This window comes from Stegostoma tigrinum, chromosome 7, assembly GCF_030684315.1.
Source record: "Stegostoma tigrinum isolate sSteTig4 chromosome 7, sSteTig4.hap1, whole genome shotgun sequence".
NCBI classification, from domain to species: Eukaryota; Metazoa; Chordata; class Chondrichthyes; order Orectolobiformes; family Stegostomatidae; genus Stegostoma; species Stegostoma tigrinum.
This window is the reverse complement of record NC_081360.1, coordinates 93,964,449-93,984,200: the sequence shown is the minus strand read 5'-3', so window position 1 is coordinate 93,984,200 and position 19,752 is coordinate 93,964,449. Positions and strand designations below refer to the sequence as shown.

The following is a 19,752-nucleotide window of genomic DNA, read 5'->3' as shown; positions in this document are numbered from 1 at the left end:
TATGGAGGGAAGGTCTTACGAGGAAAGGCTGAGGGACTTGAGGCTGTTTTCATTAGAGAGAAGAAGGTTGAGAGGTGACTTAATTGAAACATATAAAATAATCAGAGGGTTAGATAGGGTGGATAGGGAGAGCCTTTTTCCTAGGATGGTGACAGCGAGCACGAGGGGGCATAGCTTTAAATTGAGGGGTGAAAGATTTAGGACAGATGTCAGAGGTAGTTTCTTTACTCAGAGAGAAGTAAGGCAATGGAACGCTTTGCCTGCAACGGTAGTAGATTCTCCAACTTTAGGTACATTTAAGTCGTCATTGGATAAGCATATGGACGTACATGGAATAGTGTAGGTTAGATGGGCTTGAGATCAGTAGGACAGGTCTGTACAACATCGAGGGCCGAAGGGCCTGTACTGTGCTGTAATGTTCTATATTCCTTGTATATAACGTCATTCCTCCTGTTCTTCAACATGGTTCCAAAACTTGGACTATGTATAGACGGCACCTCAAGACCCTTAAGAAGTACCATCAATGCTGTTTGTCACAGGTTCTCTGCAACATCTGGGAGGGCATGTGTGGTAACATCAGTGCCTTTGAAGCAGCCAACAGCACCGGCATTGAAGCGTCAATCATCCAAAATCAGCTCTGCTGGGCTAGCCATGTGCTTAGGATGCTTGAGTTCTAACTGCCAAAGCAAATCTTCTCAAGGAAGGCACCCAAATGAATGGAGGATATGGAAAGTATTTCAAAGACTGCCTGAAGGCTTCCTTCAAGAAATGTAACATGGATATCAATACAGACATTTGGGAGACCTTTATTGAGAAGGAACTAACATACAGGAAACTCCTGTATGGATGACTACAGTTCTTTGAGAACACGTGTCAGCAAGAGGAAGTATGAAAAAGGAACTGAAGTAAGAAATGCCAACTATCTTAAGGGCAAGGACTAATTCCACCTCTTGGAAGCATCTGCAACATTATGGTCAGAGAGGTGGTTCTTGGATTAGTTTCGTCAGTCACACAGGAACCCTCAGAGACCATGATCAGCGGCACAGAATCTCCTCGGTGGACAATCATAATGAATTTCAGCAGTGCATTTTATTAATGGTATATATTGCTGTGCTGTAGTATTGATGGTAGAGGACTTGAATGTTTACGGATGTGGTGCTATTCAAGCGAGCCATTCTGTCCTGATAGTTTCAACCTTCTTGACTGTTGATAGAGTGGAATGTAAAGCCACAGCTTTCGAAATTGGAAGCAACAGCAACAGAAAAAAAGGCCTTTCTCTAGCGTGTTAATATGAAGCACCTACTCAAAAAGGAACACTGAAAAGTACTGGATAAGTAAGTGATGCAAGTTCATTTCACTGAATCAAGTTTTTTACATTGTAATTATGTAAAACTATGTTGACATGCACTGAAAGCTATTCCTCCAGTGAATACAACAATCATCTCAGAGTGCCATGCATGGTCTGGGACTGGCTCTTTATGCAATTTGTTTAGACAAGCAAAAAGCTTTCCCTAATATTTCTAACTGACACTGACCTCTTCTGGTTTACACACATTAACATTCGGCTAAGATAATAAAATGTGAGGCTGGATGAACACAGCAGGCCAAGCAGCATCTCAGGAGCATTCGCTAATGCCTTTCAGGTAGACTTGCACCAACATGGTTTCCCAATTACAGTGAGATTTGTTTCTTTCTTTGTTGGAATTAGCCCAATTCACCATGAGAAAGGAACACTAGTTAAACAGCCCGGAGCATGTGGAGTAAATCAGTAAGAGCTAATATATAATGATGGTGCAGGTGCAAATTAGACACACTGTACAATATTATACAAAAGTCTGGCACAATTAATCTTGAAACTGCCAAGGGCTTGGAATACATTGAATTCCAGATGCACCATGGCATGGGATTATTGGGCACAGGAATGTTCTCTATGTAGACTCTTCCTTGAGTGACATATTTATGTTGCAATGCAAATAGGGACAAAGTGAATGGTCAAGTAATCAACACTGCTTGAAAACAACTATGTTTTCATTGTGTAAAGGTGAGAGGGACATTAGACAAGGGGTTTAGTAACCGATACTAACAAACATAATGTTATTCAAATCAGTCCATCTTTCAAAGCCTTTCTACCAACTGATAACTTTATTAGAAAGATTTGAAGTCGAAGTAAATAGGGCTATACAACATGGAAACAGAACCTTCAGTCCAATGAGTCCATATCGATCATAATCTCAAACTAAATTAGTCCCACCCGGCAGTACTAGGCCCACATCCTTCCAAACCTTTCCCTTTTGTAGAACATAGAACATAGAACATACAACATTACAGCACAGTACAGGCCCTTCGGCCCTCGATGTTGCGCCGACCTGTGAAACCAATCTGACGCCCATCTAACCTACACTATTCCATTATCATCCATTCATGTACTTATCCAAATGTTTTTTAAAAGTTGTAACTGTACCCACTTTCACCGCTTTCTCTGGGAGTTCATTTCACAAATGAACAACATTTTGTATGTAAAAAAAATTGTGACTCATGTTTTGTTTACATCTTTCTCCTCTCACCTTAAAAATATGCCCCCTTGTTTTGAAAAGAAACCTGCCATTCACCTTATCTATACCCCTCATAATTTTATAAACTTTTGTAAGGTCATCTTCGGCCTCCAGTAAGAAGTCCCAGCCTATCCAGTATCTCCTTTTAATTCAAACCTTCCATTCCTAACAGCTGAGAGAATAACACAAAAAGATTTCACATTATCACATTTTAATCCTAACAAGTGACTAAAAATAAACTATTGACGAAACTCTTTTTTTCTGTTGACAGATTATATTTTAAAGTGCAGGAAGGAACACTTGCCCTTTATAATTGCCTCTAATTGCACTCTTTAAGGAATTATTGACCTCTCAACAAAAAGGCCACACTTGCTTGAAGAATCCAATGGCTCCCTTGATCTCTCCTTTTGCTGAATAGTAACTGAGTAACCATCTTCAAGCACTTGGCTTAGTTTTCAAGAGAGATGCTCAAATACACCACCAGTGGTAAAACCTATTGAATTCATTCTCCTTCCCTGGTCATGCCAGTGCAAATCTCCTGAATTCCTTCACGGGCTGCAGATTGCATCTCTTCAACTGAAGACCAGCTCCCAGCAGTCTCTTTTCTCTGATGATCACATAGAGTTGTTGTTTGTTATGTTACTCATTAATTGACAGGGAACCCAGTAACAGAATCTCAACACTGGTATTCTCTATGCTCTACCCTGTGGTAATTGGGCAGAAGTGAACCAGGTAAAAAAAAAATGTTGATTACCTATTCCAGAACTCCACTCTATGTTAGAAGTAAATGGGCAGATTTCACCAAAACTATCTACGGTCCAGCATCGACAAAAATCCAGAAGTTGCTGGGAAAGCTCAGCAGGTCTGGCAGAATCTGTGAAGAGAAGCCAGAGCTAACACTTTGGGGTTGAGTGACCCTTCTGCAGAACTGGAGAACAACATCTACAACAGCATTCTGGGCGACACCGAGTCTGCTCAGTATAACTCAAGACTGTGGCATTATGTCCTTATTTTTTGCTATCTGAACTATTTAAACATTCCTTTGATCTCTATGCATCAAAACACTCAGAGTGCCTGTGAGGCGAACTCAAAACATATTGCTTTTCATCTGTTCTCTTTTTAAATATGTAGTCAAAAATAACTCAATCTTTTAAACCTCACAATTCTAACACATTGAGTTTGTATTTAACGGCACATTCCTATTCCATCCGCAGTTACCAACTTCTGGTACGCTGCCCTTTGGTAACGTCAGGTCCAAACATACAATTTAGGAATAGGTCTAGGCCTCTTGGATCTTCAAGTTTGCTCCTCCAATCAAAACATTCTGATGGCATTTCACCCTCTCAATGATCAAGAATCTGCCTTTCTCTGCCTTAAAAACAGTTAAAGTCTTTGTATCCATTAGTTTTTTTCAGGAAGACAGTTTCAAACATTCAACGCCTATCATGAAGTGAACTTTCCCCTCATCTCTATCTTAAATGGCGCTAAAATGACGCTTAGTTCTAACTTCCCTCATGAGAGAAAACATCTTGTCCATGTACATCCTGCCAAGACCTGTCAGGATCTTATATACTTCAAGTCACCTCTTACTCTTCCTAGCTCCGGCCGACGCAAGCCTAGTGTGTCTAACCTTTCCACATAAGAAAACCCACTCATTCTTGGTGCTAAATAAGGAGATCAAAACAGTATACACTTTACTCTGAATGTGGTCTCACAAGCACCCTGTACAACTGAAGCATTAGCGTCTGCACTTTTGTATTCAATTTGCCTTGTGATAAAGTAATAACATTCCATTAGCTTTCCTAATTATTTGCTATATCTGCAGACTAAACATTTTTGACTCATGAACAACATCATATAGAGCACTTTGCATCTCAGAACTCATCAATCTCTGACCATTTCAATCACATTTTGCATTCTTCCAATCAAAATACACATTTTCACATTTTCCCACATTGTTCTCCAATTGACAGACCTTTGCCCGCTCACTTGACCTATCAAAATCCCTTTGTGGCTTCTTATGTGCTCTTCACACTTTATTTTACTCTCTGTCTTTGAGTTATCAATAAATTTAGAAATCACACTTTGGATCTGCTCATGAACACAGATCCCTGTAGCATACTAAGCATCAAATCATGTCAACCTACTGTCTGCTTTCTGTTAGAATCATAGATCCATGTAAAGTGGAAGCAGGTCATTTAACCAATCGAGTCTACATTGACTGTCTGAATAACATCCCCCAAACCCCACCCAACACCCCCAAGCCCCACCTTATCCCTGAACCCGATATATCCGATGGCTAACCCACCTAGCCTGCACATCCTTTGGCACTATGGGCAATTTGCTTTGGCCAATCCACGTAACTTGTACATTTTGGGACTGTGGTAGAAAACCCTACAGACACAGGGAGAATGCGTAAACTCCACACGGACAGTTGCCCGAAGCTGAATTCAAACCGAGGTCCCTGACATTATGAGGCAGTAGTACTACCCACTGAGACACTGTGCTGCCACGGTATGGTGTTAGCAAGCCAATCCCCTGTCCATACCAATGTGTCACCACCTACACCATGCGCTTTTATGGTCCATAACCTTCGCTGTGACACCTTTATCAAATGCCTTCTGGAATTCTGGGCCCAGTGCAGCCATTGGTTCCGTTGTATCTACAGCATGTTATTTCATCAGAGAATCCAATAACTTGATCAAACATAATTGTCCTTTTACATAATCACAGCTCTGCTTGGTCGCCTTCATGTTTTCTCTGCACCCTGCCACAATGTGTTAAAAATTCCTTCTGGAATTTTCCCTCTGACAAATGTTAAGCTAACTGGTCCATAGTTTCCTGTTTTCTGCCTCAATCCCTTTTTGAATAAAGAACTTACATTCACTATTTTCCAAATTAATTGAGCCTTCCCCAAATAAAGCAAATTTTGGAGAAAACTATTTCAGTAGCAACTTCTTTATGAAACCCTGTGATAAAGTCTATCAGGACCGAGACATCTGTCAACCCTCCCCAGCCATAATAACTTGCTCAGTATCATTTCCTTGCATGCCTTGCTGTGCTTCAGCACCCGGTGATCTCTATGTCCTTGTATGCTATGATCTACCTGTGCTGCTTGCAAAACAAAACTTTTCACTGTATTTGGATACATATGACAACGATAAATCAAATCAACTTTCCCTGGTGATTGAAATTTTCAATGGTTCTTCCCTTCTTTCCATTTTCGAACTTAAAAATGCAAAAGTAAAGAAAACTGCTGTTGTTGAAAAGTGAAACAAACATTAAGGAACAGCTGCATAAAAATTGCAATTAGAAAACATAGATGATGTTTACATCTTTCTGAGAGGTCAGAGATGGCCTTGGTTTAGTGTCTCATTCAAAAGAGAAAATTTCATCATTTCTATCAGATAAACAACTTGAATGTCATCCCTCTCCCCATCCCCCTTTCTGATGAAGGGTCTAGAACTGAAACGTCAGTTTTTGTGCTCATGAGATGCTGCTTGGCCTGGGTGTATCTCCAACACTTCCCTCACCTTCCTGGACCTCTCAGCCTCCATCTCAGGCAACCAGCGAGAAACTGATGTCCATTTCAAGCCCACCGACTCCCACAGCTACCTAGAATACACCTCCTCCCACCCACCCTCCTGCAGAAATTCCATCCTCTATTCCCAATTAATCCGCCTCTGCCGCATCTGCTCCCACAATGAGGCATTCCACTCCCGCACATCCCAGATGTCCAAGTTCTTCAAGGACCGCAACTTTCCCCCCACAGCGGTTGAGAACACCCTTGAGCGTGTCTCCTGCATTTCCCGCAACACATCCCTCACACCCCGCCCCCGCCATAACCGCCCAAAGAGGATCCCCCTCGTTCTCACACACCACCCCACTAACCTCCGGATACAACGCATCATCCTCCAACACTTCCGCCATCTACAATCCGACCCCACCACCCAAGACATATTTCCATCCCCACCCTTGTCTGCCTTCTGGAGAGACCACTCTCTCCATGACTCCTTTGTTCGGTCCACACTGCCCTCCAACCAGACCACAACCGGCACCTTCCCCTGAAACCGCAGGAAGTGCTACACTTGCCCCTACACCTCCTCCCTCACCCCCATCCCTGGCCCCAAGATGACTTTCCATATTAAGCAGAGGTTCACCTACACATCTGCCAATGTGGTATACTGTATCCATTGTCCCCGCTGTGGCTTCCTCTACATTGGGGAAACCAAGCGGAGGCTTGGGGACCGCTTTGCAGAACACCTCCACTCGGTTCGCAATAAACAACTGCACCTCCCAGTCGCGAACCATTTTAACTCCCCCTCCCATTCTTTAGACGACATGTCCATCATGGGCCTCCTGCAGTGCCACAATGATGCCACCCGAAGGTTGCAGGAACAGCAACTCATATTCCGCTTGGTAACCCTGCAGCCCTATGGTATCAATGTGGACTTCACCAGCTTCAAAATCTCCCCTTCCCCCACCGCATCCCAAAACCAGCTCAGTTCATCCCCTCCCCCCACTGCATCGCACAACCAGCCCCGCTCATCACCTCCCCCACCGCATCCCAAAACCAGCCCAGCCTGTCACTGCCTCCCCAACCTGTTCTTCCTGTCACCTATCCCTTCCTCCTACCTCAAGCCGCACCTCCATTTCCTACCTAATAACCTCATCCCACCTCCTTGACCTGTCCGTCTTCCCTGGACTGACCTATCCCCTCCCTACCTCCCAACCTATACTCTCTCTCCATCTATCTTCTTTTCTCCTCATCTTTGGTCCGCCTCCCCCTCTCTCCCTATTTATTCCAGAACCCTCTCCCCATCCCCCTCTCTGATGAAGGGTCTAGGCCCAAAACGTCAGCTTTTGTGCTCCTGAGATGCTGCTTGGCCTGTTGTGTTCATCCAGCTTCACAGTTTTTTTTTATCTATTATGCTGCTTGTCTTGCTGTGTTCATCCAGCTCCACACTTTGTTATCTTGTATGTCATCCAGACTGCTAACACCTCAAAAGTGGAGCCGCAGGAAGACAGGGAAGTGAAGAAGGTGTTTGGGTATGCTTGCCCTTATTAGTCAGTACACTGAGTCTGGAGTTGGGATGTCACAGAACATAGAACATGACAGCACAGTACAGGCCCTTCAGTCCTCGATGTTGCGCCGACCTGTGAAACCAATCTGAAGACCATCTAGCCTACACTATTCCATTATTTTGATCTATATGTTTATCCAATGACCATTTAAATGCGCTTAAACTTGGAGATTCTATTCCTGTTGCAGGCAGGGCATTCCATGCCCTTACTACTCTCTAAGTGAAGAACCTAACTCGGACGTCTGTCCTATATCTATTACCCCTCAATTTAAAGCTATATTGCCTCGTGCTCACCGTCACCATCCGAGGAAAAGGGCTCTTACTGTCCACCCTATCTAATCCTCTGATCATCTTGTATGTCTCCATTAGGTCACCTGTGAACCTCCTTCTCTCTAACAAAAACAGCCCCGAGTCCCTCAGCCTTTCCTCATAAGACCTTCCCTCCATACCAGGCAACATCCTAGTAAATCTCCTCTGCACCCTTTCCAATGCTTCCACATTCTTCCCATAATGCGGTGACCAGAACTGTACGCAATACCCCAAGTGCGGCTGCACCAGAGTTTTGTACATCTTCACCATAGCCTCTTGGTTCCGGAACTCGATCCCTCCATTAATAAAAGCTAAAACACTGTATGCCTCCTTAACAACCTTATCAACCTGGGTGGCAACTTTCAGGGATCTATGTACATGGACACCGAGATCTCTCTGCTCATCCACACCACCAAGAATCTTGCCATTAGCCCAGTACTCTCTATTCCTGTTACTCTTTCCACAGTGAATCACCTCACACTTTTCTGCATTAAACTCCATTTGCCACTGCTCAGCCCATCTCTACAGTGTATCTATGTCCCTCTGTAACCTGTAAGATCCTTCCGCACTTTCCACAACTCCACCGACTGTAATGTCATCCGCAAATTTACTAACCCACCCATCTATGCCCTCATCCTGGTCATTTATAAAAATGGCAAACAGCAGTAGCCCCAAAATAGATCATTGTGGCACACCACTAATAACTGAACTTCAGGATGAACATTTCCCATGAACCACCACCCTCTGTCTTCTTCCAACTGGCCAATTTCTGATCCAAACCACTAAATCACCCTCAATCTCATGACTCTGTATTTTATGTAATAGCCTACCATGGGAAGCCTTATCAAACACTTTATTGAAATCCGTATTCACCACATCAACTGCCTTACCCTCATCCACCCGTTTAATCACCTTCTCTGAGAACTCAATAAGGTTTGTGAGGCGTGACCTACCCTTCACAAACCATGTTGACTGTCCCTAATCAAATTAATCCTTTCTAGATGATTATAAATCCTATCTCTTATCATCCTTTCCAACACTTCACCCACAACCGAAGTAAGGCTCACTGTTCTGGCTGTACAGAACATTGGTAAGATGCTTTTGGAATATTGTTTTCTATTCTGGGGGGTCTTCCTGCTGCAGGAAAGATGTTGAGAAACTTGAAAGAGTTCAGAACATGTTTACAAGGATGTTGCTGGGATTGGAGGGTGAGTTATTGGGAGAGGTTGAATAGGCTGGGGCTATTTTCCCTGGAGCATCGGAGGCTGAGGGTGATCTTACAGAAGTTTGTAAAATCATGACAGGCATTGATAGGGTGAATAGGCCTTTTTCTCAGGGTAGGGGGGTCCAAAACTAGAGGGCATGGCCTTGAGGTGAGAGGGGAAAGGTTTTAATGGCAGTGAAGGGGCAACATTTTCATACAGGGATGGTGCATGTATGGAATGAGCTGCCAGAGGAAGTGGTGGAAGCTGGTAAAATGACAACATTTAAAAGCCATCTGGATGGATAAATGAATAAGAAGCATTTCGAGGGATATGGACCAAATGCTGGCAAATGGTACTCGATTAATTTCGGATATCTGGTCAGCATGGACAAGTTAGACTGAAGAATAAGTTTCCATGCTGTACATCTCTTCAGATAAAGTCACTACAATAAATGTACTGGAGACAATAAGGATTGCAGATGCTGGAAGCTAGAGTCTATAGGCATGAGCAAAAACAAAGTTGCTGGAAAAGCTCAGCAGGTCTGGCAGCATCTTTGAAGGAGAAAACAGAGTTAAAGTTTTGGGTCCTGTGACCCTTCCTCAGAACTGATAGTGGCTGGGAAAACGTCAGGTTATATGCAGCAAATAGGGAGTTGGTGGGGTAGGGCGTCTATGAGATAGAGCCGGAAGCAAGAGAAAAAGACGGTTGGACAGACAAATGAGTTGCTAATGATCAGGCAGGGAGGGTGAATAGTTGTTAATGGGAACTGTTAGTGACGAACAACACGGGATGGTTCATGGCAGGTTATGTAGTAACAAAGCCTGGTGTGTGGGGTGGGGATCTGAACAAGCCCTGATGAAGGGTTTCATCCCAAAATGTTGACTTTTCTGCTCCTCTCATGCTGTCTGGCATGCTGTTCTTTTCCAGCCTCACACCTATAGACAGTAAACGCACTGCCTGGTTTCATGGTATTCACGTCTTATCTGAATCAAATACAAGCAAGAGCATGAATTCTATTTACTTGAAGATCTCTTGCGAGTTTATGTAAAGCCGAAATAGCATAAACAACGTAGAGTAGCCTGCAGACACAGCCAATGCCTTGAGTGCTGCAGTGCAGTGACTGTAACCATGTGATCTTGTCTGGGCATTTGGCTCATATGTATGTTGACCACTTCAAGGCACAGCACCCTAAAGGGGGTAACATAACAACAGGATTTGTTGGAAGTGCTCAAAATCACAAAGGATCTTAGGTGAACAGATTAGGAGAAACTGCTGAGAATGGCAATAACAAGAGTGCACACAATTAATGTGAATGGTAAATAAACACTAAAAGTACTCAGAGATAATGGGAACCTCAGATGCGAGAGAATCCGAGATAACAAGGTGCAGAGCTGGATGAGCACAGCAGGCCAAGCCGCATCTTAGGAGCAGAAAAGCTGACGTTTCGGGCCGCGACCCTTCATCAGAATTTCATCAGATTTTCTGATGAAGCATCTAGGCCTGAAACTTCAGCTTTCCTGCTCTTAAGATGCTGCTTGGCCTGCTGTGCTCATCCAGCTCTGCACCTTGTTATCACTGTAAAAGCATTGTTATGATCTGGAATGCATTGTTCAAGACGTTGTTGGAGGCTGATCCAATAATGGTGCTCAAAAGGGAACTGGACAAATTACTTAAGAAAAAGAACTGCACATGGCTGTAGGAAAATAGCAGGGCAGGTGGAATTAATTTGACAGATCTAGGAACAGCTGGTCTTGAGTGACCAAATGACCTCCACTATTGCTCTATCATCTTATTCTTCAATGAAGTAGGTGTTTGAGATGTTTAGTATTGGTTTGTATTGCTGAGAAATGACTACAGCACAGCACCTTACAGTAATCGCTGTGAATTTGGGATTTTCATTCACTCTGTGGGCCTCGAGACTTCGAGCACTAATTACTGAAAATGCGAGGTCAGTGTGGAGAGGTGAGATGGACAAGGGATTGACTGTGGTGGGAACAGAGGTGAATGGGTGCAGAATTTAAACTACCAGCCTGCATATGCATTCTCTGAATCCATCTGCCCCATGTGGCATGTACTCAGAGACAGGATGGTGGGGGGATGGACCCAGAGCAATCAGCTACAAGTGATGGGTAGCCAATGAAAGGATGCGAGAACCTTGGAAGGTTCACTGAAGCCAACTGGAACTTCCCATCCATCTGGAAGTCTCCAAAAGATGTCAAGGAAGAGCATCTACCTGTCGGAGGCAGACCAAGGTAGGTCCAGGAGGTGGCAGGGAGCAGTACTCCAGAGAGTCTGAGAGGCTAAATAAAAAGCAAAACAACTACAGATGCTGGAAACCATGAACAAACGTGAAGGTTGCTTGCAAAGCTCAGCAGGTCTGGCAGCATCTGCGGAGAGAAACCAAAGTTAATGTTTTGGGTCCAGTGATCTTTCTTCAGAATGTCCTAGAAGCTTATCCCAATCACATGGCCCCAGGCTATGGTTTACACTGATGACATGGAGGCTAAATCTATCTTTTGTTTTTCATTTTAAACATGAAAGAATTGAGGGGGAGACCCAAAAATATTTACTCACTCACACCATACACACCACCTTCCTTTCTCTTCCCTGCAATGTAAATTTCTGCTTCTCAAATGCTGGAGAAACTCCTATTGCTGACTTTACTTCAAGAACTTGTTTACCATCCTTACCGGCATAACAAACCCAACTTCTAGTTAGCACTTCCCACTTTGAGGTAGATCAGATTTGGGGGTCCGTTTGCCCCACTGTATAGCTTCTGAGCCTTATTTGATCCTGATGGTACTGTTCTGACTGATCTGGAACCTCTTGACTATTGGATCCAACAGTCTGTCACCTTCAGCCGAGAAGCTTAAGGGCTAAGGAAGAAACCACGAATGACTGAAAATGAAATCTGTTGAATTAGACAAATAATAGTTGGGGAAAGCAAAATGTAGGGAGGAAAAGAAATATTAAATTAGAGAGAGGGAAACATAAGGGAAGACAAGAATCCTTACAATATGGAAGCAGGCCATTTGGCCCACTGGCCCTCCAAAGAGCAACCCACCCAGACCCAACCCCCATTACTGCATTTCCCATGACCAATCCACTTAACCTGCACATCCTTGGACTATGGAAGGAAACCCACGCAGGCACAGGGAGAATGCACAAGCTCCATACACCCAAGACTGTAATTGAACCCAAGTCTCTGGTTGGGTCAGCTGACAGTGCAAACCACTGAACCACCATGTCACTTATTTAAATCTAAAATCTAGATACATAAAATCTACAAGAATCGTGGAATTATTTACTCCTGTAGGATTGATTCTCCTGAGTGTTGACCTCTTCAAAGTGTGTAATTTTGCATCAGGACCACAAATGATGAAAACAATTGAGGATATAATATGATGAAACAAGATGAAGCACAGGCCTTAAATGTTAGCAGTGTGTCCCACCTGGATTTGTAAATCCAGCAATTTCTTGAAGGTCATTAGGAGGTCAAGGCTAAGTTCCTTCATTGAGAGCGTAATGGCCCAGCAACACAAATTGCTCAGCAATTTAAAGTGATTCATTACTTATGGCTTACTTCCTCATTGCCAAAGACTGACGAGTTCTGTTATACACTAATAATGGAAGGCACATTAAAACTTGCTATTATTTTCCCAGCAGTGAGATTACAACATAAAAAGAATGCCACAAGTCACATCCTCGTGTTTTTTTTCCCCTTGTTTAGCCATGGTGCATTAACCTAAATAGCTGAATAATTACACAAACAATAACAATAAGTTGCTCTTCTTCAGGACCTCATAATTATGTTTCTTAATTAGAAAGTGCTGATCAAATTTCAGGTGATGTAATTAATGCATATGTAGCAACCATAGCTTGTTACTGATAAATAAATCATGGATAATAAATCCCCAACTTTTATACTTATTAAAATAGGATGCTCCACATGGGCAACTTTCTCTTTGTACAATTGAAATTGATGCTAGTTGACACGAGGGGCTCAGGCTTTATCCACCCAATGTTTTTAACCAGTGTCTCAATAATACAAACTCCCTCGGCAAAAATAGATTATTTTATTCCATGTGATAATGGGAACTGCAGATGCTGGAGAATCCAAGATAATAAACTGTGAGGCTGGATGAACACAGCAGGCCCAGCAGCATCTCAGGAACCTGGACTGACCTATCCCCTCCCTACCTCCCCACCTATACTCTCCTCTCCACCTATCTTCTTTTCTCTCCATCTTCGGTCCGCCTCCCCCTCTCTCCCTATTTATTCCAGAACCCTCACCCCATCCCCCTCTCTGATGAAGGGTCTAGGCCCGAAACGTCAGCTTTTGTCCTCCTGAGATGCTGCTGGGCCTGCTGTGTTCATCCAGCCTCACATTTTATTATTTTATTCCATGACTTGTTACCTCAACATGGACCCTTGGTCCTTCTCGGTCGATTTTGACAGTGTGGAGATGTCCATCTGCTAGGTTTCCATTGTCGAGGCTAAAGATATCAGGATCTTTATCCTTGTCAAGTCTGTACCTGACTTGAAGGTTTCCTGAAAGGAAAGAAAATACTTCTTATTCATTTTTGTGCTGTCTTGTCCGATTGAACATTTGACAAATCAATGGGTGCAGAAATAGGTTGCTCAGCTTCAGATGATTCTCAATGTGTTCCCAGGCAGGGTTACAGGAAAGGTCATAGGTTCAGTGTGTCGGGACAGGTTGTGTGTGCAGTGTGTCTGGATGTGGGTGTGTGTTGTGTGTTTTTGTTATGTCCTCATGTATATATGTTGTGCTGGGTGCCTGTTGTATCGTGCACTGTACATTCTGCACGTTGGGCATCTGAACATTGTTTGTTGTGTGCTTGTTGCTTTGTTGACATGTATTTGTGTGTGTGTGTGTGTGTGTGTGTGTGTGTGTGTGTGTGTGTGTGTGTGTGTATGTGCTGGGCATGTGATGCATTGTGCAAAACAAGAACATTGAAAAACGCTGAGCAGGTCTGGCATCATCTGTGCAGGGAAAAAGTGTCAACATTTTGTGTTTGTGATGTTCTGTTGGTATGTTGTGCTATGTTTGTGTGTTGAGATGTCTGCTTGCATATTAAATGTTATTTTGACATATGCTATGCTGTCACATGTTTTTCTGCTACTTTAGCGTGTCATTTTGGCATTTTCTCTGTCTACATGTGTTTTATTTTCATTAGTTGGGTGTGTGCTGCATTGGTGTATGTTACGCATTAGGTTGACATAAGTTTGTACAAGTGTGATCACGAGGGCCAAATCTGGCTATGATACTTGCATTATCGACAGGTCTGCATAGACGAGAAATGCTCTTGGTTGAGTAACTAGAGGACAGCTAATGCCCAAGGAGTTGGATAACAGTGTCTGGGGAAAACAAGGGGAAGTAAATCAGAGAGGAGAAACTATTCGATAGATTGTGGCCCTGGGACAGTCAGCACTCAGAAAGGAGAAATGGGACAGATGAAAATGAGCCAAATTCAAAAAGATACCTTTGAGACACCTGTAAAAGTAAAACAAGTAAAAATTAAGATGAGCAGAGGCAAAGAAGTGCAACCACTGGAACATAGTGCCACATTCAAAGACAAAGAAGTTATAAAAAATGGAACTGGGCTGAAATAATTTAGGATATGCACGATTAAGGGACATAGCCTGAAGAAGAAAGCAACATATTGATCTGGATGCCTGAGGCATAGTGATCCCCAGGTCAAACCACCACCAGTCATTTTTCTCTCTCTCTCTCTCTCCAGTGGGAGAGCAGCCCTGTGGTCCATTGGGACTCTGGTGACATTCCTGATCAGGAATAGTGAAGACTGCCTGAAACTGCCAGGAAGGTCAATTCTCTCCACGATTTCAGATGGAATAAAGAACACAAATAAGTTCAACAAAAACTTTGATGGAAAAAGATTGAGCATGAAGGATCAAAATGCATACATAATTTAATATATCAGACAGCAGAAATATTGAATCTAAATTTCATAAAGCGGCAATTAACTGAGTTAAGGCAGTGGGCATCTCAATGAATACCTCAGATTATTGTACAGTGAATACAGAATCAAAGATAAGCTTTGCAGATGAAGTTCAAATTAGAAAGATTGTGAAATCAATGTAAAATATAGGAATTTGAAACAGGGAAAATTAATCTTCAATTTCAAGGTAATTTAGTAGAAGTAAAATAAGGCAAAAAAAGCATGCTTTGGGCTGTGAAATTAAAAGAAAACGGGGTGATGGGATAGAGTCGGGGTCCTTTCCCTCTCATGTTGTTTGACAGGGCGGTGTACGAGAGCTCCAAAGGTTATTGTCTCAATCTCAGCTGCTGTTACCATCAGGTAACTGAGATCCCAGACTGAAACCTGTCTGGTCCAGTAATAAATCAGCTTGGATCATAACAAATGTGGGCTCATATGAAACAGACTTCAACTGAAAGAGGAAGTAAAAGACTTGAGTTGGAAGGAAAACAGAAGCTAACAGAAAATAAGGAGAAAGAAAAATTAGAATGAGATGGAAATTAAAACAAAAGCTTGAACTCTATCGAGAAACAACACTTTTCAGGAGAATTTGGAAAGGAATGGTGATTCGGTAATAGCATAGCAGATGGAATGTCATTGAACCCTACAGTGCAGATAGAGGCCATTCAGCCCATTGAGTCTGCACAAGGACTCCAAATAGCAGTCCACTCAGACTCATAATGCCACATTTATCCTAGCTAATCCACAAATGCAGGAGCATGAAGAATGTGCAAACTCCACGCAGACTGAGGATGGAATTGAACTTGCATTGCTGTGAGGCAGCAATGTTTACCATTGTACTACCGTGCTGAACTTACATAACGTGGAAAAATATGAAGCTATTGGTAGGAAGAACAGAAGTGCATTGTAGGTCTGCAGTTATAAGAGTTTGCAAAATGCAATGGGACTCAAGTGTCCTTGTCAACAAGTTACTGAAAGGTGCAATGGGCTTTTAGGAGGGCTAATGGAATGCTGACCTTGGTCACAAGACGATGTGAGTACAAGAGTACTGAAGATTTGCTTCAATTGCACAGAAGCTTGATTAGACCACAGCTGAAGCACCAAGTGCATTTTTGGTTTCCTTACCTGAAGAATTATATTATTGCCATAGAGGGAGTTAGAAGAAGATCCATTCGACTTTTTCCTGGTGTGGTGGGACTGTCTATGAAGAGACATTGCGAAAACTGGGCATGTATTCTCCAGAGATTCAAAGAATGAGAGGTAATCTCATTGAAACTTTCAAAATACTTGAAAGACAGATGCAAGAGAAATGATTCCCTGGTTGGTCCAGAATTGGGGCTACAATTTAAAAATTGGGGCAATGTCATTAAGGGCCATATGATGGACATTATCTCTTCTTGAATCAGAGGGGTGACTCTTTGGAATTCTCTCTGTCAGAAGAAGCTCAGGGCTTAATTTTGTGTTATTTTAGTGAAATGCAAGCTGCATCAAATTTTTGTGGGGTTTATTGCCATGAGGCCAAGAAAATTTTTTTGCCATATCTTACCAAAGTCACATCATTAACATTACTCCTATGGTGCCCTTCATGCAAATTTTTCCCCAATCTTCCCATGTGCCAGTGACAGAGCAACTCCCTGTTCAGCGGGTATCTGTCAAATATCAATATTCACTGCAGCCGAGGCACATTTCTGAGGCTGCTGTGCACCTAGACAAGCATTACGAATCTGATAAGGCCCCTCACCCCACATTCATGGTACAGCAACCACAAAACTACACTGCTCATAACACACAGCCAGAGACTTTATGACAAATATATTGCACACAGTCAGGTTAGGGCAGTGAAGCACAAACAAGGGTGAGATAGAGAGGACAGATAGTAGGAACTGCCAATGCTGTAGAATCTGAGACAACAAGGTGTAGAGCTGGATGAACACAGCAGGACAAGCAACATCAATGGAGCTGGAAAGCTGATGTTTCGGGACCCTAGTTGAGAAAAGGGCCTTTCTGAAGAAGGGTCCAGACCTGAAACGTCAGCTTTCTTGCTCCTCTGATGCTACTTGGCTTGCTGTGTTTATCCAGGTCAACACCTTATTATCTGAGACAGAGACGAAATGGGCAACAGTTATTTAAAATCAGGACTATGTAAGGGACTGTATTGCCAGGGAGCCAGAATTATGTCCATCACCAGGTTGTTCTCAGGTAATTTTCAGGTATCCCTTTGAAGGAGTTTTGCCCCTCGCATATATAAAGGCAGGTCATGTTATTCAATCCAATGAAGGAAAAAACTGATCTTCATACAGTTGTCAGGTATTGAAAAGCCAGACCAGCTCAGATTTTACAATAGGAATTGCGATGAGGTTATAACCACACTGTGTTTTAATGAAGGAAATTTGACAGCAACCTCCACCAGGGAAGCTGAAAATGGAGAAATGAAATTGCTCTCCAACTGTCTCTGCTCCTCCACAAGCTGTGCTATACTGGTAACTCAATAATTGATTCTGCATTAAAACACATGAAGAGAATCAAGTTGCAGTATTTACTGATTCAGCATATCAGGCAAATTATGGTCGGTGCATTCAGGTGTGAATGAATTTTTAACTGTCGGATAGCTCTTAGTTAACACCAAGCACCTCTCTGATCCTCAAACTTAAATTAACAAGCTGACATCCTGTCCTTTCAATTTGAATGTATTTTGTACTTGTAAAGCTTTTTGAGCTTTTTTTCTTTACATCCCTTTTATTACAGTCTCTTAATCCTAATTTTCATTCATGTTCTTTTCTTTCACTTGCTATATTCTGAATTATATGCTCTAATTTCTAATATGTTTCCTGGTTTAAAAACAGCGTATCCCCTTAAAGATTCTTTAATATGATTGAGTGAACCAGTCTACTCATCAGACTTCTCTGTGAGGGTGCTGAACTGGAAAAGATTTCTGGGTTTTCCATTTAAAAACCACAAATAGTGACCTATTGCCACAAATCTGGGGACATTAAAAAGGCACATGCAGCAGCAGCAGCAATGTTCCTCATGGGGAGTAGCTGAAGATTGATGAGGCAGCTTGTCTACATTACAGAAAATCTTTAATGTACCCAGTCACAGCATCTCCTGATGATGTGGCTCCCAATTTTGATTGAGGTAATTAGGAATTGCTGGTATCTTCAGACTCATAAAATCGCTGGTGTGGAAGTTGGCCATTCAGCCCATCAAGCCCACACTGGCCCTGATAAGGGCTTCTTACTCTATCCCTGCAATTCCCATGGCCAATCCACCTAACCTACACATCTCTGGACTGTGGGAGGAAACGGGACGATCCAGAGGAAATCCACACAAACACAGGGGGAATGTACAAACACCACACAGTCCCCCGAGGGTGGAATCAAACCCATGTCCCTGGCACTGTGAGGCAGCAGTGTTAACCACTGAGCCAGCATGCTACCCGCAGTAGTCCTGTTATGTTTTACATTCAATTCTACGTCATGCAATCCACTGAAGCACAAAGAAGCAAATTTAAAATGTAACCCCAAGGTTTAAGCAAATGGGGCCTTAATCCAAGGGATATTGTGGTGAGAACCGGATGCAAGGCAGGAATTTGCTTTTTTTCTACATTCTGCTGGAAGTAAGGAATGAGGCTACAGCAGCCAATCACATTAGTGGCGAGACTGTGCAGTACCTTCGGTGATGAGTGTTTAATAGGCAAATAATACAACTTCTGGCTCAGTTCTGCTGTGCAAGATGGAAATTGCATTACAAACCATTTTCTCTCTGTTTAATCACTTCCAAAACTGTAATCTTTTAATGAAATCTCTGTTTCTGACAGTTAGAATTCCCCATACAGTTTAGCCAGTTTAGCAGTTTGATGACATCCATTTTAAGGTGTTTATACTGTGTAGATGAAAGAGCTAAAAATAAGGGAACTATTTCCAGTTTAAGTGGTTACTAGAGAAATTCTTAAGAAATGTTCAAAGCATGAAATGCCAGGAAACTTATATTTTCTTGATGTGTGCCTACTGAGAATCACTACTGTTTTTCATGTTTGCTTCAGGTTTTCAGTATTAGTGTCACTTTGCCTTCCATTAGTTAGTGCCCTCATCAAACTGAAACATCAATTGTTTGGAGCAGTTTTTCAAACATTCATCAGTGGGTGCAATGGCAGGTTTAATCAATTTTCTCTCTTATCCAAAGCTGGTGAATCTGTTGTGGACTTTCAGAGTGTTCTGAATATTTGCTGCCTACATCCGAAATCTGGAGATTATTTTTCAAAGGTTGTGGATCATGCAAACACCCCATCAGGTGGCGCTTAGGTGGCACATGTGCAGTGAGGAGAAATGGAGGAGCTGCCGATGCTGTAGAATCTGAGATAACAAGGTGAAGAAGGGTCCAGACCCGAAATGACAGCTTTCCTGCTCCTCTGATGCTGCTTGGCCGGCTGTGTTCACCCAGCTCTACAGCTTGTTATATCACATGTGCAATGAGGTCAAGTGACCAACCAGTACATGCCAAACGTAATCCCAAACTAAACTAGTCCCACCTGCCTGCTCCTGGCCCATATCCCTCCAAAACTTTCCAAACCATATATCCGTCCACCAACACCTTCCACCCCAACCTTCAGTTCACCTGGGCC

The 19,752-nt window shown here is 42.8% G+C and overlaps 1 protein-coding gene across 3 annotated transcripts in view; it reads right to left on the bottom strand.

The window, feature by feature from the left end:
• LOC125453929 (contactin-associated protein-like 5) overlaps window positions 1–19,752 on the bottom strand; it is a 1,220,935-nt gene that overhangs the window by 77,605 nt on the left and 1,123,578 nt on the right. For all 3 annotated transcript variants that reach the window (XM_048534087.2, XM_048534089.2, XM_048534090.2), the window contains one exon: window positions 13,568–13,701. In XM_048534087.2, coding sequence (XP_048390044.1) covers window positions 13,568–13,701 — 134 coding nt within the window. The remainder of the gene's footprint in view (window positions 1–13,567; window positions 13,702–19,752) is intronic.